Genomic DNA, 25,877 nt, shown 5'->3' with positions numbered 1-25,877 from the left:
TAATGACTACTTAGTTCAAATATTGTAATTTAAAAAACTAGCTAGCTCAATACTATAATATATATGATTATTTTAAGTAATTAAATAACTAGTAGAGAGAATTTTCTTTTTAATTTAATACTTTCTTATAATTAATTAAATTAGAATAATAAGAGAAATAAAGTATTTAAATTATATTACAGTTAATCGGTGATACTCCACCAATGTGAGCACTCTAATTTAGGATGTTTTCACCATCTTTTTCACTTCTATTTACCATTAATCCTACGTGAAGTTTTTAGACAAATGGGTCAATGCAACAATTATTTTTCTTTTTCTTATTGTTATATTTTGTGGCTCCTAATTTTTTTTTGCAGATATTATTACGTCCTCTGACCGGACGTAGAGCTACGTTTGGCCGCCAATAATATGTCGCCACGTGCTCTTACTCTTTACCGCGCGGCCCGACGACTTGACCCGGAGCGGAACCCTGGAATGCTATGTTCGCGATTTTCTCAGTATTGCTTGGTATTTGCTACGTATTGCTTTGCAAAAAAGATAGATACTGCTCTGTCAAAGCTTTATTCAAGCTTGGGCAAATTTTTTGAGTTTTGGATGCTTGCTTTCCTTTTCATTTGCTTTTCTCTTGTAATTAGATAGGGATCATTAACTCTTTAGATTTTTTTGTAGCTCTTGGAGCATTTAGTGAGTTTTGGATCCCTCCAAGGACACGTAATCCTTTTTTTGATGTTTAACATGTAAGACCTTTGTGGGTTTTAACCTTTAAAAAAAAATATCATCGAGTCATGACAGATGTATCATTCATTAGTGAAATTATTATGCGCGGTCACCAGATGTTGTCTGGAGGTGAATTAGGACGTGCCACTTCACTTTTTTGTTGTGTATCATCATGTACCGGGTGACATGGAGCATCCTGATTAGCCTCCAGATAGTCTGGTGACCGCACTTAATGATTTCTCCATTCATTAACACTACTTTATCTTCCAAAAAAATAAACAAACTAATAATTAAGTACATATCTAATAATTGAAAAAACAATACATGTGCATTAAAGCAACCCTGTCTGTATATTTTTCACATAAATTAAAATTAAGATTTGTTATATAAAAGAACAAAAAACAGCCAAAACTAGTATCATACAAGGCCTAAGATTAATCCTTTTATGGCCCATTTCTTACTTTAAACTCAACGTCTCTATCAATTAACACACACATATGCACACCACTAAGATTCGATGGGCAAGCTGTTGAAGCCAAGAATCAGATTTGGAGAGAACTTAGCTTTGTCCTTTGAAACTTTTTGTGTTGGAAGTAACCTATTATTGTAATGAACAGAGTTAGGAGATGAACTGTCATAACTCAAATGTATAGTTGGCAAATGCTCATGTGAATGTGTGAAGGATTAGCTGGCCATGATCGAATTGGTTGGTTCTCTACAGATGACTTTCTTACAGCTTCTTAAAGCAGCTTTTTAGTACAAAAATTTTAGTTTTTGTATTAAAAAGCTGTTTTAAAAAACAGTAAGAAAGCTGTCCCAAACGAAACCTTAGTTTTATGAGAATAAATATATGAGTGGAACTAAGGACATGGGTTGCATTATGAGTAATGGTCTTCATTGATGGAATGCATGTTCAGTTGTGGAAGGTTAGGTGGGGTGGGAAAGAAAATTATTTGCTTGAGATTTTGCCAGCCTACTGATGTTCATCCTTGTTATACGAGGAATCTCATTAGATAAGTGAGAATTTGTTGGAAGAAAAGAGAGTGGATTAAGCAAATCAATAATTTTATATATAGAGTTAATTATTTAAGAAGTTTCTCAAAAATGAATACTTGTTTCGTCGAAATGATATATCGATATCGATCTCTTTGAAATAAACTTCGTATTATGTCCTCTTCTCTTCTCTCTCTTATAAATTTATTTACAATTTGTTGATAAAATATGCAAGATTGTGATATATTTCGAGTTAATTAAACTTTCTTAGATCAGTTTATATAGCTACCAATACTAATTAAGCTTTAATGCTCTTATATAACCATCAACTAAATACAAAACTGTCTAACTTCTGCAAAGGCTAAAATTTTTGTACTAGAAAGCGACTTTAAGAAGCAGTAAAAAAGCCATCCCAAATGAAGCCAAAATCACATAATATCCACGTTCAAGCTTTTTCACAAAGAAGCTCAATTACTACATCATCATGTGATTCATATATAAAAGTTGAGTAAATACCTAACCCATTTTCAAAGTTTCATATAAGAAACTTGAAACCTACCTCACAATGTGATTCATGCATGATATTGGATTAATGCCTGCCAAATCTCCAAATTAATGAAATATTGTTACAAAATACATATCTTTTTAGTGACAAATCTCCACTAAGGCTTTGTTTGAGACGGTTTTCTTCTTGCTTTCTAAAACAATTTTCTAGTACAAAAATTTCTTGAATTTGAATTTTTTGTAGTAGAAAGCCGTTTTAAAAAGCAATACAAAAACTGTCCCCAACGAAGCCTAGTTTGGGAGACTTCGTTTGGGACTACTTTTTATTGCTTCTTAAAAAAGAGTTTCAGTACATAAATTAAATTTTTTGCACTAAAATTCTGTTTTAAAAAGCAATAAAAAAGTCGTTCCAAATAAAATCTAAATAAAAATATCTCCACTTTTTGAAATTAAATTCCAATGTACCAAACTGACACTAGACAAAATGTGTAACACAAGACTATTATTTTAAGCATCTCTTTAAGTCTCTATTTAAGTTATGCATCTATTTGCTTTGGAATATTTCCTACAACCTATAAGCAAACTCTTATTCTCTTTGTCCAAATAGTGATGCTTCACAAAAGTTATCAAATCCAATATATCACTACTCAATATCCCTAAAAAAAACTAAGGATTACAATTTTCTTACATCTTCCATTATTATATATCGAGCTCAATTTGCCCAAATAGATCAAGGATTGCAATTTTTTTTAAATATCTTCCATTAATATATGCACCCCTTTCCCCCCTCCCAAAAGAAATTTCTTAAATTTATTCATGCTAGAGATTTTGGGAGCAGATATCTAAGCTGGATCAAGCACTTTTTAATTCTTTCTATGTCCTCTTTAACTATTAATGTTTAACCTAGTCAGCAATCAAGATTCAAACTTGATATGTTTTTCATGTGATTGAGAAGCTGCTTAAGGCTTCATTTGGGACAGCTTTTTTTTTGCTTTCTCAAGCTTCTTACTAGTACAAAAATTTATAGTTTAAAAAAATTTTGTACTAAAAAAGTATTTTAGAAAGCAATAAAAAAGTCAATCCAAACGAAGCCTAAGACTACTAGCTAAGATAGATGGATTAACAGGCTCACATGGGAAGAAATCAAGAGGAGATTTTCAGATCCATTTGCTGATGATAGCCTAATTAATTTTACGAGGAAATAAAAGAATAGCTCAGAAACATATGCGTTGGTTTGAAGGAAATGAAAGAGAGTAAATCAAAAGAAATGGAACTACAAATGGTGAAGTAGTTGAATTGAAAGTTCTCAAAGACTTTTTGGCTGAGGAGAGATGAATTGAAAAATATTTTTCTACTTCTTCTTATTTAATTCAAGAGAAATTATATTTTGACTTTTTGAAGAAAAAAACATACTAATATAGAAACTTAGAGATGTAACGATGATCCAATACAAATTTCTTCACATTTTTCATTCTACTTGGATAGAGCTTTGTCAATGCATTAGTACATTAGTTTTTTTTTTTGTTTATTTTCAAAATTTATCTCCAAGTAATTTGAGGAAAGTGAAATAGATTTAAGCTTCGTTTGGGATGGCTTTCTTACTGCTTTTTAAAGCAGCTTTCTTGTACAAGAAAGCTGCTTTAAAAAACAGTAAAGATCATCAAGAAGATATATAACATAAAAAAAATATGGCTCGAGATAGGATCAACATCACATCATTTATCTTCATAATAATCTATTATTACATGACTTGCACAAAATTCAATGCTTCAAATATAATCCAATACATAGAAAATTTTATGTTTAATCTTAATCCAAAAGTTTAGCGCTAGCTACATTAAAACCAAGAAACAAATTTACCAGCCAAATAAAATAATGACTACAAAATGTCAAAAGAAATATAAATTTCTTGTTCAGTCTGAGTTTCTTTGACTAGTTTTTGTGTAAAGCCTCTCAGCTTAAGACAACTAGTAAGAAGAAATCTTCCTAAGAACTTGAAAGTTATGATGCTCTGCACTAAGAACTTAAACATCTGCGCTAAATCATGATATTTCATTATTATAACCTCTTCATTATTTTCATGACTGTGTATACAAATCATATAAAATCACTGAAAACTCTGATAAAGAGCATAATTTTGGCCAGCTAATTAGGAATAAAGATATAAACATCCATTTCTTTTGAAAAAACAAGTCATGTCCTCAAAAAGTGTGAAGAAGTTCAAGGAAAACAAAAAAGACGAACATTTGTAGCATCATAGAGCTCAAAAAAGAAATCAAAGGAGCACATCATGGCCTCTCATTAGCCTTGGTGAAACTTGCCACCGCCATTGAACAGCCAACATATTCCTTTCTTCCCCGTTACTATGGCATGCAATGATTTCTTTCCAACACAATCCAACATAGGCATGTTCTATCTTTTCATCAACTGTAAAAAGATCTTAAAGGTGTTTTGGTGTGGCCCTCCCCCCTCCTGTTTTAGCTTACTTCTCATCGATTGCAATTCGAGAGCTTTTGATTTTGCACCAACATAAAGTCCCCTCCACGATAGGCTGTTAAGAGTGAGTTCCCACACCTCAAATAGTTGTATGTAATTAATAGAAAACCCCAAAATTATATTATAAAGTAGAGAGAGATATGCCTGCTGGGTTGTGATTCATCATATTTCTCTCTTATTATTCAGGTAACATTGAAAAGAACCAACATACAAAACAATAAAAAAAATTAAAAAACACATTGAAAGGAATGATAACTAGGCAATTTTCATAATTATGGTTATTGTGTATTGTAAAATTTCTTGCGGTTGAGTGTGATTTTTTACCTTAGAATTGCAGAAAGTTTGCACATACAAAATGTAGGAGCTCGCATGAATGTTTATGTAAAAAAGTATCAAGAAAAAAATATTACCCCTGAATCATCTGAAATTGTTCAGTATGTTGGGTGAATATTAAGTAGTTATTTTTTCTCTTAGTTGGAGAAGATGAAATTATAACGTATGGATTGTCAACTTGGCCTACAGTGAAAGTATTGGAAAATGTTGGAGAAATAATAAGAGAAGATGGGAGTGCGAGTAAGTCAATGGTTGGAAAATGTAACTAGGCAATGATGTTTGTTAGTGTTAGTTGATGACGGACGAAAATGATTGGGTGACTAGTGTAGATATAGGTATCAATATTCATTTTCACGTCGAGTTGTTAACTTTGAATTTGATTGACCAAACTCAAAAATATTATATTTGATTCAAGCCGCATTTACTTGAACTCGACTTCCATCTAGTGTCTAACAGAAATATTATAGGTCTATCATTATTGGTAAATTTGCACTTCTAACTTTCAGTGATTTAATCCTCACAATTGATCTGAGCATGGAAATTTGATGTGGAATATATAGCAAACAAATTAGACAAGTGGAAGAGCTCCTAAGTTGGCATGAGCTACATGTGGGTATGTTCTTTCCAACTAAATTTTGATTATATTGTGTCATAAATGCATGCTCTATAACTAATAATATTGAGTACCAAGAAACGTGTTCGAATAAGGCTTTATTTGGGACAGCTTTTTCATGCTTCTAAAAATAATTTTTCATATAAAAATTAAAATATTAGCACTGAAAAGTTGCTTTTAAAAATAGTAAAAAAATCATCTCAAACGAAACCTAAATTTATATTGTATACTATATATATGATCATAATAGTAGTGCATCACAACCTTGTGGTTAGCATCTAGATGCTATTAAGGGTAAACGCTTTAGCGATGAATGATGAGTTTCAAACTTTCAATCATATGTGATGGCAGTGATGCATGGACATGTAGTCATCTCATTACATGCAGGAGATATTGTCAATATTAGAATACAATTAATATGCCAATATTTAGTATACCTAGCATATGATGTGAGATAGACATGAAACTTACAAAGATAATTGTTCATGTAGGGGCAAATTTCAATATCTAAATGTCATGCATGAAGCCTGAAGGTATGAAATGCTAGAATAAAGCAAATAAATACTTTTTCCGGGCAATTGGGGGAAGAATCATATCATTTATTCTATTAATTTATGGAAGCCATCAAAATAGTTCACTATAGAAAAATTGCAGATTTTCGACGGAATTTTTCGTCGGAAATCAGCCATTTTTAACGAAATTTTTTTCGCCAGTAAAATGCTTGTGGGGAAAAGGTCACTAACTATAACTTTTTCGACAGAATCAAACCCGGTTGCTGATGAATGTAATTATGCCGGAAATTAGTAAGGTGGCAGAATTTTTGTTGGAAGTTTCAGGCAAAATTTTATTACACGGATCTGCCAGAAAATCTCAAGTAGATCCTTTCCCATAGCAAAATTGATGATTTTTTCTGTATCGTTCATTTCCGATCGAAAATCTGTCGACAACCTGTACAAAAAAAAAAAAAAAACTTTTGACCTTCTATTTGTATAGAAAACGGTTGTATGTCATAGCAACTCGTTCCAACGCATTATAATAAAATAATGTAAACCAAAACTGGCAGTATAGACAAAGAGTAATATTAAAGAATGTTAATTAAAGAAAAAATATGTAACCAAAAAAACATAACATGTTCTTAAATAGTTTTCCAAATTTAACATTCAGTTCATTATTACATATTACAATATATATAGTAGCCCATTCATCCTCACTCTTCTCAAACTCCTGAACTTTCTTATTTCGTTGTTTTTTCCTTTATGATCGTAGCTCCGTCAGTATCTTAAATCATTGTGTTAATATGTCAGCTTGTATTTGTAGCATCCGCTCTATCTCCTTCATAAGTGCAGCTATCGTTTGGCTCATCTCCTCCTCATTGCCTCTACTGCCATAGGATGTTGAGCTTGATGCATGTGTCTCACATGCATATACCTAAATATCAGAGGATCCCTCATGAGTTGAAGGTTGACTCTCCTAAATTCATACATAATCATCCTGCAATAAATAGAGTAAAGTTAGCTAATTCATGAATAATTTTTATGAATAATCAACATCTATCTTCAATTAGTAATCCCCCAGCCTCTCCAATTTTTTGGACATAAGTGCACACTATATATAATTATTTTAGATGTAATGAAATCCATAATAAAAGAATGAATGAAAAATCTAATATATGGGTGACCCTAGACTGTACAAAAATATAATTTAAACAGAAACTAACAGATGAAATCCTTTAAAAATTGAAAATGAGTAAAGAGTTGAAGATTTGCCTCCCAAATGTAGAAAAATGAAACAAAATGGATTATAACGCACAATGAATGACGAGTAGCGATCAAGACAACAAGAGTTGTTGTTGGAGAAGAAAAAAATGTGAAATGGGAGCCAAATGGAGTTGGGATGAAATATGACGTTTAAGAAGCAGTAAGAAAGTCGTCCCAAATGAAGCCTAAGAGATGTGCAACAAGTATTTTGGTCTAATGAGCCCAAATTCATCCCTAATTTAAAACATAAAATTGAATTTTATGCGGCACCCACAGATGCTTAGCTTGGTTGGTGGGCGAATACAATTGGGAACCCCCAACCTTTGCTCGATTCCCCTCGAGTGGTAGCGCCTCTTAAGTGGGGCTCAATCAAGTGCAGGCCAGGAGGTTTTTGAGGTGAGTGCCTCTTCTAGGTCAGCCGAGGATTAGTCACGCCGCTTAGCGCCCTTTCGAGGAACAATTATTACGTCCTCCGACCGGACGTAGAGGAACTTCCTGTCGGAGGCCAAATCGCGCCAAAATACGAGAAATACCGAGCAAATACCGAGCTAAACCAAACAATAACGAGGAATACCATCACGTGAAGACCCAATACCGAGTTATACCGAGCTACCCGAGCAATACCGAGTTATACAAAAGTTGTACCTAGTTTTTTCTAGTACAACTCGGTATTGCTCGATATAGCTCGGTATAACTCGGTATTGATCTTCACAGAGCGGTATTCCTCGTTATTATCAAATAATACCTAGCAATGCCGAGCAAATACCGAGTTTTTTGGCGGGATTTTGCCTCCGACCGGACGTTCCTCTACGTCCTTACACCGGACCTAATAAAAGTTCCCTTTCGAGGGTGGCAGCGGGTGGATATCCTGTCCCAAAAAAAAATTTATGTGGCGTTCTGTTTAAAAAATTGTCATTAATTTCAGGTCTTAATTATGATCTTCTCGAAATCATGATTAATTTTCCCTAAGTCGGCATTTGTTTGTTTGACTTCTTGAGTGCTGGTCATGTTTATTGTTCTTGCTCCATTTATATCAAAAATAAAAACATACATAAAAATTAATTTTCTTCCATTTGTATTGAATACATTAAAAAGATAATATTGTTCCATCTGTACTTTTTTAACGATGGCAGATATGAAAAACATTTATGATTTATTTTTTATTTAAGATAGAAATGGCTTATGCAAATGTATATTTAGCAAATAAATTAAATTAGTAGAATTCGAAGTATTTTCTAAATTATAAAATGAGATGGTAAGATTAGAATAATATGCTTGATCCTATTTTAAATTAATATTTTTCTATGATTGTTGTGTGCTAGAAAATTTTAGCCAGTAGAGTATATGTTTTATATCTCGGCGTTGTACAAAGACTCAGCAAGTACTGATGAAAGTAATAAGACAATAATTTTTTTTTATGTTAAAAACCTAGAAAGGGAAAAAATAACAGGGTCAGATCTAGCTGTTAAATTCACTAGATAGTGCGTAATGGAAATATCATTCTTTATTCACTGTTGAGGAAGAGGGAGAGTAAAGATATCAAGTATGAGGGTTAACCTAACAATATGACTACATATTCTCAATATGGATTATAGAAAGTAAATATCCATATATAGACTTTAATACCCGACAGAATGGTTAAATCTTTTCAATACTCTGGAAATGTTAGATATTTCTGATGTTGATCCTCAATAGCAATGATGATTGTTGTCGGCTGCAATAGTTGGTAGTGGTCAACGACAAATGACTGGAAATTGCAATAAAAAATAAGTCTTTGACTATAAAGTTGCTAAGAACGAAATGTGCATGGTACCAAATTTAATTTTGAAAAATTCTAATTGAAATATACCTTGAGATTACTGCATGATCGATGTGTTTTTTGGTGACATATGAACGATAAAATTTTGTCTAAAAAAAAGAAGCAAGGATGAGAGAATTTGTATAGATTTGAAGCATTGTTATCTAACATGTTAATTGTAATATTTATTTTTTTAAGGCATGTTGTCATGGTCTAATGGACCCTAGTATTTTGTTTAAGAAAAATGGAGATTTTTTTATTATTAATTTTTAATAACTAAGAAAAAATAAGGGTAGCACGATCAAATAGTGTGACTGCATGTTGTATTAAGAAACAGAACAATGCTTGAAAATTATTTATGGGTGGAGATTTTAATGATTTTTATTATATTGAAGTTCATGGGTCATTATCATTGTATGCTTGTGTATGTATTTGTAGGTATTTAGTAGGTAACCTGCCGACGTCGAAGGAACTCGCTCTTTCGTGGTGGGTGGGGATGAGCTCGTTTGAACCATATGGGTGATTCTACACACATGAGGCTCATAGGAGGGCTCGACCAAAGAATCAACCTTGGCTACTTGCTTGGTTTACTAAGGAGCTTGCCCAACGCATGGCGGATGCCGCATCAGACACTCACTCTCTCCAAAGCAACTGTTCTTTCATCCAAACTTAGCTATATGAAAGCACCTTCGACTCACTCTACCATAATTGGTCGACCACTGAGGTAGACTTCGCCACCATCAAAGGTCACTCGACTTTTCACATAGGAGATTCGAGGCTCATAGAAGTCGCTAGCAACTTCCATAACAACTAAGCACCTCCTCCTCAAAACTCTCTTGCAAACTTGGCTAAGAGTGTAAACGAGTCACGTCGAGTATTTGTCTAATCGAGCTAAGCTTTTTTAGTTCTTACTTAGCTAGAGTTCAACTCTAGCTAGTTTACAAAGCTCAAGCTCGACTTATTAAAAAATTTATAATCTCGAGCTTGACTTGATTTTTTAGCTCAAATTTTAATTTAAAATTAATTTTTTTTTTAGAATTTTTTTTTTTAAATAAATTTGATTTAAAATAATAAATTAGATCATATATTATTAATTTAAATTAATTATGAAATTTATTTTAATTTAAATGAGCTGCTCAATGAGCTTTCAAGCTAAGCCCGACTAAGCTTGAGCTCATTAAAAATATGGGTTTCACTCTCGAGTATAGGCTTGAGCTCAAATTCGTGGCTCAATAAGCATGACTTGCAAGCTCGTTAAAGAGCTGAGCTCGAGCTAGCTTGCAAGCTAGCTCAGCTCACTCACATCCCTAGGCTCGCCTACTCTTACTCATCACTACCAAGCTCGCCCACTATATACTCAACACTATCGTACTCGCCCAAAAATAGATGAAAGAATATCTGCATCCTCTGTTCTCCCTAAACCAATTAATGATTGACACATGTGTAGGGTAGTATGTAGCATTGTTTGGGTGACATGTGAAGTATTGTATTTTTTTACTTGTTTTATAGATTTCCTTTCTTATTGCTCATAGCTTTATAAATAAGGAGTAACGAAGAGCAATTTGGAGGACTTTGATTGATATCCCAAACTTAGCTTAATTCACAGGGCTTCTCAAAAAATAACAAGCCTAAATTATATATATATTCAATAGCAAAAATAGAAAATAAGCATCAATTAGTATTAATATTAGTATATCATGATAGGGGTGTCAATTCGGGTCAACGGGTCGGGTTCGGGTCGAACCCGAAATTGACCCGGCACTGTTCGGGTCAACCCGAACCCGACCCGTTTTTAAAAATGGGTCAGGTTTTCGAACCCGAAGTTGACCTAAAATTACTAGTTTTAGGGTCAAAATCGGGTCAATCTTCGATTTTTGGGTCAAAATCGGGTCAAAACGGGTCAATCTCGGATTTTTGAGTCAAATAGGAGTTTTCGTGTCAATTTCGGGTTATTTTCGGGTTGCTGGGTCAACCAAACCAGACCCGATTTTTAAAACGGGTTGATTTGTTGAACCTGAACCCGACCTGTTTCAGGTTTGGGTTGACTCAAACTCGGATTTTTTCGGGTCGAGTTCGGGTCGTGTCAAAAATTGACACCCCTATATCATGACATCCGTACACTCTTTACTTATAATCTAATATTAGTATATTGCATTAATATTAAAAATATTTCAAAATAGTTATGGGGGATTTGTGCCCAATTGCTATCAATTTTATACATTAAGTTTTGATTGTAATATTATGACATATTTTTCCTTTTAAAAGTATTTTAATACCCAGCTAGCAAAATAAAAATTGGGCCGCGTGTGCAAACATTATGTTGAATGGTAAGGTTTGACGGCTAAGAGCCATCTTTTTTTTTTTTTTTTTTTTTTTGGAATTTTAAGAAAAACCACACACACCACACAAAGGTAAAAAAGAGGTAAAAAACCTCTAGTTACAAAGTAGCTCCAAAGCCTCTTAGTTGGAAGCCTAAGCTCTCAACCAATAGGCCAAGGAGAGTTGTGTGAGCCATCTATTTTGCGGGCCCACAAAAATGGGCCTAAACTATCATAAATACCTTCTTTTGTTGGTTCTGGGCTTCTAATAAATACCAGAAAAGGACCACCTAGCAACCATCCCCATTATACCCAACAAGAACAGCCAACTATTAACTAAGGTGAGAATAAAGGAATAAAAACAATTAAGCCATTGTTTGGATTTTGGTTCGAAGTAAAGAGGATGGAGTGAAAATTTTTAGGGTTTATTTTGTACCCTCTGTTCTTTATTGTTTTTAAAAAAATTTGTACTAGAATATAGTTATGACAAATCAAATTTTAGATTTCATTTGAAATAATTATTTACTATTTTTTAAATCAGCTTTCTAATACAAAAATTCTAAAAAAAAAATTACAGTAAAATTATTTTTAAAAAGCTGTAAGAAAATTATCACAAAGAAGTCATTAATATTTTGTTAGTTCTTTGTATTTAGCAAATTCAGAGAGAGAGAGATTTTATAAGTGAGATTTCAATCGAGTTCAAAAAATAATCTCCATCGAATTCAAAAAAATAATCTCCTAAAATAATTGGAATTTATCATTCACTTGAGAAAAAAACATATTTTATGACTGGTATGGCAGCAAGAATTTGATGACTGGGACCCATGCTTTAATTAGCAAGTGGGCCCAAACAAGCACAAAGGCTAACAGTTTGACGTATACAGCCCGCTCCCATTTTGATATGTTGGTTGGGAGCTTAGGCTATCAAATAAAAGGTATTAGATTCAAGTTTGATATATATAATGTGTGTTTGAGTCTATCTTAATTGACCTTAATGTTAAAAAAAAATTATTAAAAAAAAAAAAAAAAACAGTTTGACATCTTTATCTGCTTCAGGGATTGCATTAAATTCGAGAAAAAGACCACCATAATAAGTAAGGCATTCAGTAGCAAAACAATTAAGACAGTCTTTTGATTTTGGATCGAAGGGAAGTAAAGACAATGCAAGTGAAATATCTCATTAATATATTGCTAGCATTTACGATTGAAGTAAAGGGAATCAACCTTAAATTTTGTTTGAGACATTTTTTTTTCAATTTTGTGAAGTAATTTCATAAAATTGTAGTAAAAAATAATTTTTTTAAATTGCTGTAAAAATTATTCTCAGTATATAACTTTTTTGAAAAAAAAAATATAAAAGAACAAAAAAAAATTCAAATGAAATCTAAAAAATAAAATATAAAAGAATTATCCTAAATAAAACCTTATTCACATTGATATTTTATTAGTACTTTAAATTAAAGACTGTAAAGTAGCATCTTAATAGCTATAAAGGTTGGATGTTTGAATATATTAGGCCTCTAGAATAAATTAAATTTAAGAGTGAAAATTTTAGGTGTTCCGTTGTAAAAAATGCAACATAATTTATTGAGAAAAATTATACTTAAATCAGAGTACCATACATCCCCTTAAAGAGGAGAGATTATTAGGTGCGGAGTACGGACGGGGAGAACCGTCCGCACAAGCATTGGGTACCTATCGGTACCCGCACTCGGTACCGCTAGATATCCAGTACTTGTGCGGACAGTGCGCACTCCGCACTTAATAATTTTTCCTTAAAGAGGCAATCCAAAATTTTTCTAAATCGCCCACCTTCCAGTATATGTAAAAAGAAAATAACATATTTAACTTTCAAAAATAAACCTTCAAACTCTAAGCATGAGGTTGTAATTTTCAATACAGTGCAAGTAACAGAACAAGTTCTCTTTGATATTTTTACGAACACGACACAGCACAAACATTCCACTGAAGCTCCCTTAACTGTTTGACATGTAGAAGAAAACCAAACTTTAGTAGTAGTAATCAACATAGCTTTCACCTAAATAGACTAGTCTTAAATAAGAGAAATTATGAAAAATTTAAATACATATCACTTTATACTATCCTATTTATATATCTAATATCTAAAATTTTAATATTACATACATACTATCATATATTATTTTAATATCAAATACACCACTCTATTTCAATATGAAAATGAACTATAGGTGGTATGTATGTAATATTAAAATTTTAGAGGTTAAATATATAAATAGAGTAATATAAGATGATATGTATGTAAATTTAGTACCTCAATGCTACACTTTCTTCGGTATAGTAGCCAAGTCCATTGTAGATCCATACATCTTAACCAGAGCTTGCCCGCACCAGCCATGCCCGTCATCTACCGTTGGCATCCTCACCTCGACGAAAGGCGAAACAGCTTCTTGTGTCCCAAGCAAAAATGCGCCCGCATAAACTCTCAGAACATTCGAAGCATCGATATCCATGCAAACACAGATCTCCGCAGAGCCCTTGGGAGCAGAAGGGATCCCAGTGATCTTGAAGTAACCCAATATATTGTTCTCCCCAGCCTTCTTGCTCTCCCCTTCATATACAACAATAAGGGCCTCAGTCTGGTTGTCATGAGCAGTAGTGAAGAGCATTTCCTTCCTGGAAGGAACTGCTGTGTTCCTATGAATAATAGGTGCAAATCCATCTCCATCTACGCGAATACCAAGGCTCAGGGGAGTGGCTTGAATGGTTAGCAAGTCCAAGCTACCTGACGAGTTATTTATTCCAGAAGCAATGGCTCCCTCCAAAGCAGCGCCATGTACAGCAGCTTCTAGAGAGTCAATTCCCTTGTATGAATCTCCTTTCTTGCACAAACGAAGCACCAGGCTTCGGATCTTAGGAATGCTTGAACATCCACCAACTAATATTACATCATTTAAGTCTTCTGCAGTCACCTTGGCATCCAGTAAGCATTGAGATATCAGCTTCTCACATTCAATAAATACCTCATCATTCACTCCTTCGAATTCTGCGCGGGTCAATGATCTAGATATTTTTCTCCCGTCGCCCAAATCCACATTGATTTCGACGCTATTTTGCGAGGAAAGTTTATGGATTGCGTTTTGGGCTGCAATTCTAAGCAATGCCATTGACTTGATATTTTTCAAGCTGTGACTGGAGCAGATTCTCTCAAAATCTGGCAAAAGATATCGCAGGATATTTTGAAGCAGATCTTCTCCACCTAGAGGAATTCCCAGCAATGCCTTGATCTGGGAGACTCCACCTGCTGTTGCAGTTATAGCAATATCACAATACCCAGCGCCCATACTAAATATAAGTGCAACTTTTTCAATGCCACTTCCCATGTTTTCATGCATGGATTGCTGCTGCTGCTGTGCATATAGAAGGGCCACAGCAGTAGGCTCTGGCATCAGCCTGAAGACATTTATGCCTGCCATGGCACAGGCGCGCTCAATTCTAGCCAGTTGAAATCTGTTAAATGAGACTGGAACAGTAAGAACCGCATTTTGTATTGGCCTCTTTAGCTGCAGTTCTGCCATTGCTTTTAACTCGACTAGAAAGATTGCAAGCACTTCCTCGGGTGTGGTGGACCTCCAAACGTTATTTACCAGAGCAGCAATGAATGGCCTAACACCAATACCCAAAGTTTGTACCATAAAAGGAAGAGTTTTGCAAGCATGAACCACTGGATCGGTATCGATTCTTCCTATTAGCCGTTTCATGTTAAAAACTGCACTTCCAGATAAAATTTCTGGATCACCATGAGGAACTTCAGTGCTCACTCCTCCTGAAGGCAGCATTTCATTCTTGAATAAGACATATGAACGAATCAACTTTTGGTTTCTTGTGTTTCGAAGCAGTTCTACTCTTGAGCCATTCCAGATGGCAACACTGCATTTAGATGTCCCAATATCCATACCAATTGCAATTTCAGTAGGAATCAGTTTAGAAATGTCCTCGGCACTTTCACCATCAGATGCAACGGTGTAGGTTTGGTCAGCCATCCTGCTTCAGATAAAGATGCAAAGATGAGAACCTTCACATGAAAGTTAAAACATGTAGAAAGTAGATAGTTCTCTTGAGCTATTCTCCATTTAAAAGAATTGAATATAATATTCAATTGTAGGCGAGGCTCTATGCTTATTTGTAGGAAACAAATTTAAGTTTTACTAAAAAATAGATATCAATAAAAGTTGATGGCATCTTTCAACCATAAGAAACCCAAATCCCAAATACCTCAGAATTAAAGTACTTTTCTGCCACATTTGCTTTCACATATTTTTAGGAGTAAATATTAATGGAAAATTTTCTCAATCATCATTATGCATAGAATGAGGATATGCAAAACTATTCTTCCAACTGCTATAAAGATGGTCAAAAAGTACTTAACTAGGGGTTATTAAGCAAATGATACATACAATGTTAGACTAGTGGACATGCAAAAATGTCTTAGACAAATAATTTGACATGCATCAATTTGCATTTATCAGCTAGTTAGGAGTTTGTAACACTGGCCCAGGCACAAGCCGATTTTATGATATCATATCCAACACATAGCCTTCATCAACTTCTACTCTTTCATGTTAAAAATTAGAACAATATTAATTTTATAATTTTTTTAATTAGTGCCGAAATAGTTTAATAGAGTTTGGTTCATGTTTAGCTTCAGTAGAATATTTACCTTATGAGTCTACTCAATGCCCAAAACATCGCACTCAGCTTGTATGAAAGCATAAAAATCTCGAGGTAATGTTAAAAAAATAGAGAAAAAAGCAAGCACTGAGATGAAAGAGGTAAACTTCCTTGAAAATCCCCACTGACTCACTGAGCCTCTACCCTTACACTCCAATAGCTTTGATCATAACACATTGCATCCCATCAAAAGATGCACAGCAGCACAATTTAAAGCTCAAAAAATAATCTAAACGGGTATAAAATGAAGAGGAGAACATGCGTGCTTGTGTTTACCTATATGCATGTATGGATAGAGTGCAGCTATACAAACAATGCAGCTTTCCTAATCCACAAAAGATCAAACATAATCTATACAACTATTATAAAAACCACTTGAGTTTCCTTTCATATCAAATCATGACCTTTTATTTTATTTCTTCAAATATAATCCTCACCCTTGATTATATTTATTAAATATTATTATAATAAATTAATCAATTTAAATATAAATAATAAATACAAACCGGTTAATTATTCATTTATTCACGATTTTCTCATTTTGAATTTCCCAATTTCACGATTCGCGATTCACAATTTGCCTCACTTTAACTCAAATGTAGTAATTAATTTTCATTTAACCCAATTAATGGTCGGTTAACCTCCGTTACCTATTCGCGAGGGATTTCGCCTTCGGCTTGCCCTACCATTCTTCATCCTCTCCACATCTTCTCCGATAGGTTTGTTCTTCAATTATAAGCCTCTTCAACTCTACTATAACTGTTCTGCTTACCTTCATCTTAAATTTTAGATGGGCCTATGATTATACGGTAAGAATTTTTGTTTGCCACATGAGATTGAGGAAATTCAAGGATCGAGAGCTTTAATTCCTGAGTTATTTAGGTGTTTTCAACAAGCTAATAATAAGGAGGCAAAAAACAAAGAAGTTAAAGAATTAGAAGGGCAATATGGTAAAACAACCACCAAGAAGAGTTCCCCTGGACTTTTCAAAAACACAAGAAGTCACTTCAAGGGGAGTTTTGGGAGGTTGATCCCGTTGACACTTGACATTGGGTAAATAATTGGGGAAGAACACTTCCATAGGAAGGTTGTCAAAGTTTCGAGAAGGACGTCGATCAAGGGTCAAACAAAAAAAAATCTGGTGAAAAATGGGTGAATTCCTAGGACAAATACCTGTGAAGGACAACTTCTCAAAAAAGGGATATCGACATAGCAAAAGCAACGAGAAAGTTCTCTAGACAAGTCACTAATAGGTGCAAATTCTTGTGAAAATGGCATCAAGAAGGAAATATGTTCCGAGATAAGTTTTACCAAGGAACATTGTTTAAATTGCACAATATGAGCCTTGCATTGAGGTCCGTCTCTGCACAATTCCACTGAAGAATGCCTTGAACCTTTTTATGAGGCTTGTGCCTCAACTTGGCTGAGGCCCACCTTAAGAAGCACCTCGCCTTGCTGGTGTGAGGTGATACGCCTCACCCTATATATATATAGGTCAAGGTAGTCAAGAGAAAGTTTTTGTGGCTAGGGGGTGCATTAAGACATGATTTGTTTGGGGCTTTAGTTTAGGATTTAGGTATCTTACCTAAATCCTAAACTAAAGCCCCAAACAAATCATGTCTTAATGCACCCCCGAGCCACAACAACTTCCTTTTACCTAAATCCTAAACTAAAGCCCCAAACAAATCATGTCTTAATGCACCCCCGAGCCACAACAACTTCCTAATGACTACCTCGACCTCTAGCCTATCGCCTTTTTCTCAACCACCATTGTCATAGCCATTGTCGGTGATCACTTGAAAAGTACACACCACCACCTCCTCCTCTAAAAATTTTATAGTATTATTCTCATCATTATATTGATGCAAATATTTAAGAATGACGAAGACGAGTAAAATAAATGATGAAGAAGCAGATTGAGAGTCTTGGACTCCACAAGATGAACAGGTGAGAGACTAATTTGTTATGACAACGACTTCAATAAAAACCCCTTACTAATGACCGTGCAGATGATTTCTGAGTTGTTGACAACTATTTTAGCTTTCCATTAGAATTAATTATGGATGAGTACGGAAGTAAGAAAGAAGAAATTTGAAGTTAAACTTGATGTTATATGATACTTTTGTGCAATTCTTATATTTTATATTATTTTGTTCTTGGATTTCAATATTATTTCACACAATTTATCACTTGTCACTTTACATCATGTGCAATTTTTTTTCCATATATATGTCAATTTGTTACTTCATAGTTCAATAAAAAACTGATATGTCATTTTGATTATTATATTTCAAGTTATGTTAATTAAGCTAATTAAATTAATACCTAATTAAAAAATTAAGAATTAATATGATTCTTCCTTATATCATGTTGTCTTTCCCTCTTCTCTATTTCTTCCTTAATATTAGACTTCATTGGTTCGCATGAGGTAGAGCTTTGAACAAGTCACATTGCATTGCTTTCCTATAAGGGTGTCAAAATCGGGTACGGGTAGGGTTCTGATCTAACCTGACATTGACCAGCTATTGTTTGACCCGACCAGTTTTTGCAGATGATCAGAAAATGTAACCCGAACCCGACTCGTTGGGTTGCCGGGTTGACCTAACCCGACACGAGCAGAAAATGCAATCAATTCAACTACAAAACAGACAACGAGCTCCCTTCTATCGTCGTTGCTTCTGATCCAACTACAAAACAACGAGCTCCCTATGGAAGTGTCGTCGGCTCGTCAGCGTTGTTGCTTTAGATCCAAATGCAAATGAACGGCGAGCTGTCATGTTTTCCAACTCAACAGGAAGGAACGTCGTCGAAGGAGGCGAAGAACAACGGGACAAGAGGAAAAGCAAACCCTAGTCCTTGTCGTTGGCCTGGTCGCCATCATCGTTGCTTCTGATCCAACCCTTTCGGCTTCCATCGTTGAAGGAGGCGAAATGGTGAATCGGGTCTGTGCGGGGAAATTGGGTAAGATCTGGGTCAATTTTGGGTTAGATGATTGAACCCAACCCGATATTTCAAACGAGTCAATTTTGGAAACTCGATTCCAACCCATCTGCCAAACGGGTTGACCCTGACCCAGAATTTTCATGTCGGGTTTTTGGGTTGTGTCACATATTGACACCACTACTTTCCTCTTCTACATTTCCTCTTTGTTCTACTTTGTGTGAAGTAGCGTTCTAAAAGAATCTTTGAAGCATATTTGCCTCCAAAGACGATGTTGTTCCTATCATATTGGAAGTCACGATGGGATTTCGCCATAAAAGTAATGATATTTCTCCATTTCGCACGCTTCTTTGGCTAAATTCATAAAAAACGCCAAAAATCTGATTTATGAAATCCAAGATTTAGGACGAAAATGTCGAAAACAGTGTGTACTGGATCATATAACTTATTGTGAAATTTAACTATGTATTTATTTCTCATTTGGCAAGATTTAGCTTAAATATTACCTAAATCCTACATCCAAATAGGCCCAAAGTTTTAAGCCAATTTGTAACTTTTGGCTATGAGCCAAAGTTGAGGATATTCTCCTAGTGCATTAAAGTAAGTCCGCCTACTAGTTTATGCTCATAAGTCATAAAGAAATCCTCTAAAAGGACAAAAATCCTAGTTAAACCAACCCTAATGCTAAGATGATAGTATTGAGATTGGGAGTCCATGGTCTTGTTATATGTGGAATCTAATTGTGTCTATCAATCTGATAGTTTTGGTGTCTCGATCAAAGCTTGTCGTGTTCGCTGGGGGAACGGTGTTTACTCCCTGCTTGGGTTCGGGTGTTTTGCATCCGAAATTTTTTCCCCGTTACAACGCCTCTGCGCTGTGTACCCGAGTGTCTCGGCACTACGTATCCAAGCGCCCCAACCCTAAAAAGTAGAGAGCATAGCACCACAATGATATAGATACGACACTATAGCGGTGCAAAACAAAGGCTTGAATGTCGCAACGCCCCAAACTGGCGCCGCAATGCTGCGAGACAGGACAATACAATTTTCTTTCTTGTTTTTTTGAAGGGTTGCGTCTCTTGGGGTAGACATTGAAAACGTTGCATGTGAAAGAGAAGTGAGGAGAGAGTGAGAGAGAAGAGAGATATATGATTTGGCTCCATGGTTTTTTTCCTATTTTGAATTTTTCCACGTTAAATCCTGATATCCTTTACTTTTCCGCTGCTTTTACTTGCTTGCTTGTTTCACCATTGTGGTGTTTACTCTTCATCTTCCCCAACAGATCTAGGGATCCAAAAGGAAGTATTTAGACTAAGATACCTCAAAAGCCAAAATAGACGTCGTTTCCTGTACGAGTGAAGGTCAAATTACTAGTATTTCAATATCAACATATTAGACGACATACATTATACATTTTTATCACTCCGACAACCAATATAGCAGCACGTTCCAACAACGGTGGGCTGTAAGAAACAGTAATCGTTTTTTCCAATGGACATAGCTGCTCCGTTCACTAGCAAGCGTACACAAGCCAGATTAACTGGGAATGCGGAAAAGAAGAACAACAATCAATCAATTTACCTCTTACCTCGAAAATAAAACATACAAAGCAAATATTTACACAAATCACAATTAGTGCTTAAATCCTTTATGCTCCTGCTGAGGGAGCTACAAATGCATACAGCACAAAAACTCCCTCCGTAATCTTTAACCCAGCAATCGACAACCAACCACGAAAAAATAAATCAAAAGCCACACAAAGTCTTCACAAAGCCAATCACATAACAGAGTCCGAACTGTGAAAAACCAAAAGCTAAAAGGCATTTATAAATAAATATCTTACCCGAACAAAATGCTACAGAAGCAAACCACGGTACATGAACGATAGGAGAATCAACTCAATCAAGCAAGTAAAAAGAAGATAATCAAAGCTTACCTGAGAACTCGGTTTGCTCGATAAGCTATGTGCAAGTACTTCGGGGGGTTTCGATAGACAGAACAGTAATGCAATGGAAGACGAGAAAGCTGATGGGAAGAAAATACAAGATGCTGCAGAAGAAAGTGATCAAAAGTTCTGGAGAAACCGCGAGGGCCTTCTCGCACCTTCGCGTACAAGTGTACAACGCCGGGTGCGCTTCCAGAAGCGTCTGGTGCGAGCTGGGGGCTTGATCGAATAGAAAAAAAACGCCGTGTGATGGAAAAACACCAAACAGCTACAACATCCAATGGTCTAAAGTTTGTGATAAATAATAATATATTCTTATTCTTACTGCTCGTATAGTATTCCTTTTGTGGTGATAAATTTTTTATAATTTTATTTTTTAGACAGTTGCTATGTTATATAGAATATTATTGCTAAAGCAGAGTGTAATTTCTGTTAAAATTTTGCAATTATTTTTTTTTAATTTTTTTTTACTATTAGATTATTTTTCATAATAAATTTAACAAAACTAATTTCTTAATAATAATTTTATAATCAACTTTAAAAAAAATTATTATTGTTCGAAATAGATCTTCAAAGAAAATCAGGAGTCAAGCAATAAGGATACAATATATTATCGATTTTAATTATTAAGGAAATATCCTATGTATTTTCAGAATTAAAAAAGTTATTAATCTTACAAAATATTTTTAGCTAGCTAAATTTTATTTTCAAGACGACTTCATGAGTTTTTGATTTTTTTTATTTTCAATTTTTAATTATTCTTTAGTATTCTAAATTTGATTTAATTATTTTTTAGCATATTGGGAGCATCTTGACTCAATTTTATTATTATTATTATTTGTTAAGACAATGCTTATCACACTCTAAAAATAAATTGTAATAAAGTGATAATATTTTGGTTCATGACTCAAAGGGAAAAAAAATTATGTGGGGTATCCTAATGCATTTTATATTATGATGGATTTTGGAGCCCTTGAATTTGTAATGGATTAGAGCTATATATATATATATATGATATACGAGGGATGTTCTAATCTTATCCTAATGCAAAATACGCTAGAATACTTTTATATAGTTTTTACAACTCGAAAGGAATTCTACATCAACAAATAGGAAGTAATTAAGCTATGAAGTTTTCTTAATCACATTAAAAAAATTAGGAGCTTTATTGACTTTTTCGTATTTTACAGAGTTTTAGTTTCCCAAAATATGAGGCCAGTGATAATGGCATATAGTGTAATTATGATAAATTATTTTAAATTGCATTTATTATTATTGTATAAAATATCTCCTAATAATGATTGTAACCATGCATAAAATTCTCTCCAAGATATGACTAATTTATCTCTCTTATTCATCTTCTTCGATCTCCATCAAATATTTCCTTATATAGTATTAGAACTCATACTCTCCAACAAGCTAATCTTTCATGGCCAATGAAATTTCTAAGTACTCCATCTCACCAATTAATCACCACTAATTAGTGTTCATCATCTTGGCCGCCCAACTACCTCTCAAACTTACACAAATAATTATTTATCATTGCAAGCTCAAGTGCAACTCCTACTTCAACGATACAACCTCCTTGGTCATATTAATGGTGATCACATCCCTCAACCTACTCTTACCATCACTCAAGATGATCAGCATGAAAATTCACAACCCAAATCATATTATTTAGATCCAACAAGTTCAACTCCTATTTTATTGCAAGTTCACTTCCTCATCCAAACAAGTTATGGCTTACATAGCCTCCTCCTTATCATCTCCTGAGGCAAAGTGTTCGAATTTATTATTTGAGATGGTACATATGTTCAAATTACACACATCAATAAGATGTCTCTCTCTACTCCATTCTTCACCTTTATGCTTGATAATGTCCTATGTGCTCTTAATATGAAGCAAAATCTAATATATGTTTGTCAATTTTGCACCTTTAATCAAGCATTAATTGAATTTAACTTTACTTTGGTACCTCTAGCTCGAGGACAGAGACAAAATAATGTGTACAAGTAGTCCAACATCAAAGAGGCTCCACTAGATTCAAGCAAGCTCATGTTAGCCCAATACCCAACCTTGAATGATGGAATGATTGCCTGGGCCATCCTTCATAAAAAATCCTACGTCCCTACTTATAAGTTATAAGCAAATTACCATCTCACTCAAAATTATTTAATTTATCTTTTTACAGCTCATGTCAATATAATAAAAGGTATAAGATAACATTTCATGCCTTAAATTTATCAAGTTGTTATCCACTAGATATAATGTACTCTCATGTTTGAGTTCCATCCTCCATCCATTCTAATTAAAAGCTTCGTATCATAACTTCATATCTCAAACCAACCTTCTGCATCCATTTTCCTTTGTTTAACTACATTAAAAGGTTGGAGTAGCCCCAATAGAAGATAATATTAGAGAGAGTCGCATTAGATAGTTTGGTCACATAAAACGGCGGCCTTCCGATGACCCGATTAGGAGAGTAGAGGTATTATATTTGACTTATGTTAAGAAAGGCAGAGGCAGACCTAAAAAGACTTGGTTAGAAAATATTAGAAATGACCTTTTTTATTAGATTTAAACTAGAATTTGACTTTTAATAGAACACAAGGGAGAAAAAGGATTCATATGTAGCCGATCCCACGTAGTGGGATAAAGGCTTGATATTGTTGTTGTTGTTGTTGTAACTTTCATTAAACACATTCTATAAAGAGTTAAATCAAATCAGCACAAACTAATCCAAACTAAGCTAGATTTGTTTTTCCCTCCAGCATACCATTCAAAATGACCCTCACCATTGCACCATAGAATCTATATAAACTCCACACATAAAAAAATAATCATCCATATTTATTTTCAATCATCATACTCATCATAAAGCCTCCCACTATCATTGATTATAATCTTCTAATATTGATCAATTTATCAACTAGATGTCAATAATGCATTTCGTCATGAAAACTCATCCGAGGAAAAGCATTCATGGCTAAGCTACCTAAATTTTTAAATGAATCCAAACATCAACACGTATCCAAATTTGTTTGTTGTTTTTCATAAGGCCTTCGTCATAGGAAGAAATCCCATCTCTTGGTGCTCTAAAGACAAAGAATTGTTTCTCACTCCTCTACAAAGGTAGAAATCCATGTGGTTGCCTCCTATAATGGCCATCTCTTTAGGAAATATGAACACATATAAAGATTAGTTAATTAATATATATTTCCTGATTTATTTTGCATCCTGGAAAGAGGGATCAGATCTGTGGGAAGGAAAATATATAATTTATACAAGTTTTGAATGGTTCAACATGTGGACGTTCATTCATGAGCATGTGCTTGGTGGGACTAACAAGCTTGTTCTTGTAACCTGTCACTACAGTTTCCGCTTCTGCAAAACTAATAAATTGTTGCTGTGAAACATTTGGAGTTCTTATAGCGATAGATTTTATTGCAAGAGGCCTTTGTAAAAGTGGAATATAAAAAATTACATTTAAAAAAAAAACATTTTCAGATTTATTGTAATATAAATAGAATGCATAATTACTCCATTAATATTTTTATTATGCTCATTCCAAACTAAATTAAAAAAATAATAATAATTAGGATGCCTAGCACTATTTTTTTATTTATTTTTATTATACATATATAATGTTGCAAATATGAGAATGCTCAAATGAATGAGTGACTTTACATTTAGAAATAGATTGCGAAAGAAGTATGCATATGAAAATGTTGGAGTAACTGCAGTGGCAAATAAGATTAGATGATTTGATTACATAAAACGTCTATCTTTCGATAACCTGATTAGGATAGTAGATTTATAGATTCGATTTGTATTAATAAAGATAGAAATAGATTTTAAAAGACTTAGTTAGGAAGTATCTGAAATGATTTTTTTTTTTGTTAGATTTAAATGTGATAATAGAGCACAATAAAATAAAAAATTAGTGTAGCGGACCCACATTGTGGGATAAAAATTTAATGATGTTTTTCGAATCAAATTCAAAATAAAATTCAAACAAAAAAAAGTGGTGGATAAATATGGGTCAACCTAACTTTCCTAAATTTTAGTCTGATATTATAATTATCAGATCATATCTAAGTCACAGTCGATAATATCTAGTTATCTTTTGATTAAGACGGCCTTTCTTGAAGAAATTATTATGTTCGGAATCCGGATTGGAAGAACCCTCCGGATTGTTGCGTATTTGTTGAGTATTTATAAATATTCAATAAATACTAAGTAAATATACAATAAATCAGCAAATACTCACAAAATACTCAACCAATATTCAAAAAATACTCAGCAAATACTTAAAAAATACTCAGTAATACTCTCAACTGAATATTTGTTGAGTATTTACTAAGTATTTGTAAATACGCAGTAAATTCGAATAGCTCTCCTCGTCGGGACTCCGCACGTAATAATTTCTCCCTCTTCTTGGGACTCTAGCTGAACTGACTGAATCAGACCTAAATGTTTCAGTTCTTCTGGTAGAGGTAAGTCCAGTAATTAATTAAACCTCAACTGAACCAATTCGAAGATATAAGCCAGCAGCAAGTCATGCAAAACGTTAGTAAAAAGCAAAAAAACCAAAAAATAAAATAAAAAGTCATGCAAAACGTTATTCACGAGCTTTATCCGATCACCTGTATTAACCTAATATACATTAATTAATGCAAGTTTATTACTCGCCCATTCTTTATAAATTACAAGCTCTCATCTTCCCCCATTCGCCCTTATCCTCTTCACCTCAA

General features: G+C 34.0%; 1 protein-coding gene across 2 annotated transcripts; it reads right to left on the bottom strand.

Annotated features, from left to right (window-relative positions):
* Positions 1-13,372: 13,372 nt before the first annotated feature.
* Positions 13,373-21,172, bottom strand: LOC110096869 (heat shock 70 kDa protein 8). 2 transcript variants are annotated; one of them, XM_020822998.2, is made up of 3 exons: positions 21,115-21,172; positions 13,823-15,552; positions 13,373-13,509 (listed from the first exon to the last, which is right to left on the bottom strand). In XM_020822998.2, exon 2 carries the CDS (start codon positions 15,549-15,551, stop codon positions 13,830-13,832), a length of 1,722 nt encoding a protein of 573 aa, XP_020678657.1. In that variant the 5' UTR covers position 15,552; positions 21,115-21,172; the 3' UTR covers positions 13,373-13,509; positions 13,823-13,829. The 2 variants fall into 2 exon arrangements, with proteins under 2 accessions (XP_020678657.1, XP_020678655.1); XM_020822996.2 differs by having other exon boundaries at positions 13,388-15,552.
* Positions 21,173-25,877: the final 4,705 nt, after the last annotated feature.

The sequence above is a fragment of the Dendrobium catenatum genome, unplaced genomic scaffold (genome assembly GCF_001605985.2).
Source record: "Dendrobium catenatum unplaced genomic scaffold, ASM160598v2 fragScaff_scaffold_1344, whole genome shotgun sequence".
In the NCBI taxonomy this organism is placed as follows: domain Eukaryota; kingdom Viridiplantae; phylum Streptophyta; class Magnoliopsida; order Asparagales; family Orchidaceae; genus Dendrobium; species Dendrobium catenatum.
Note: the sequence above shows the minus strand (reverse complement) of the source record. Positions and strands in the feature narration are given on the sequence as shown.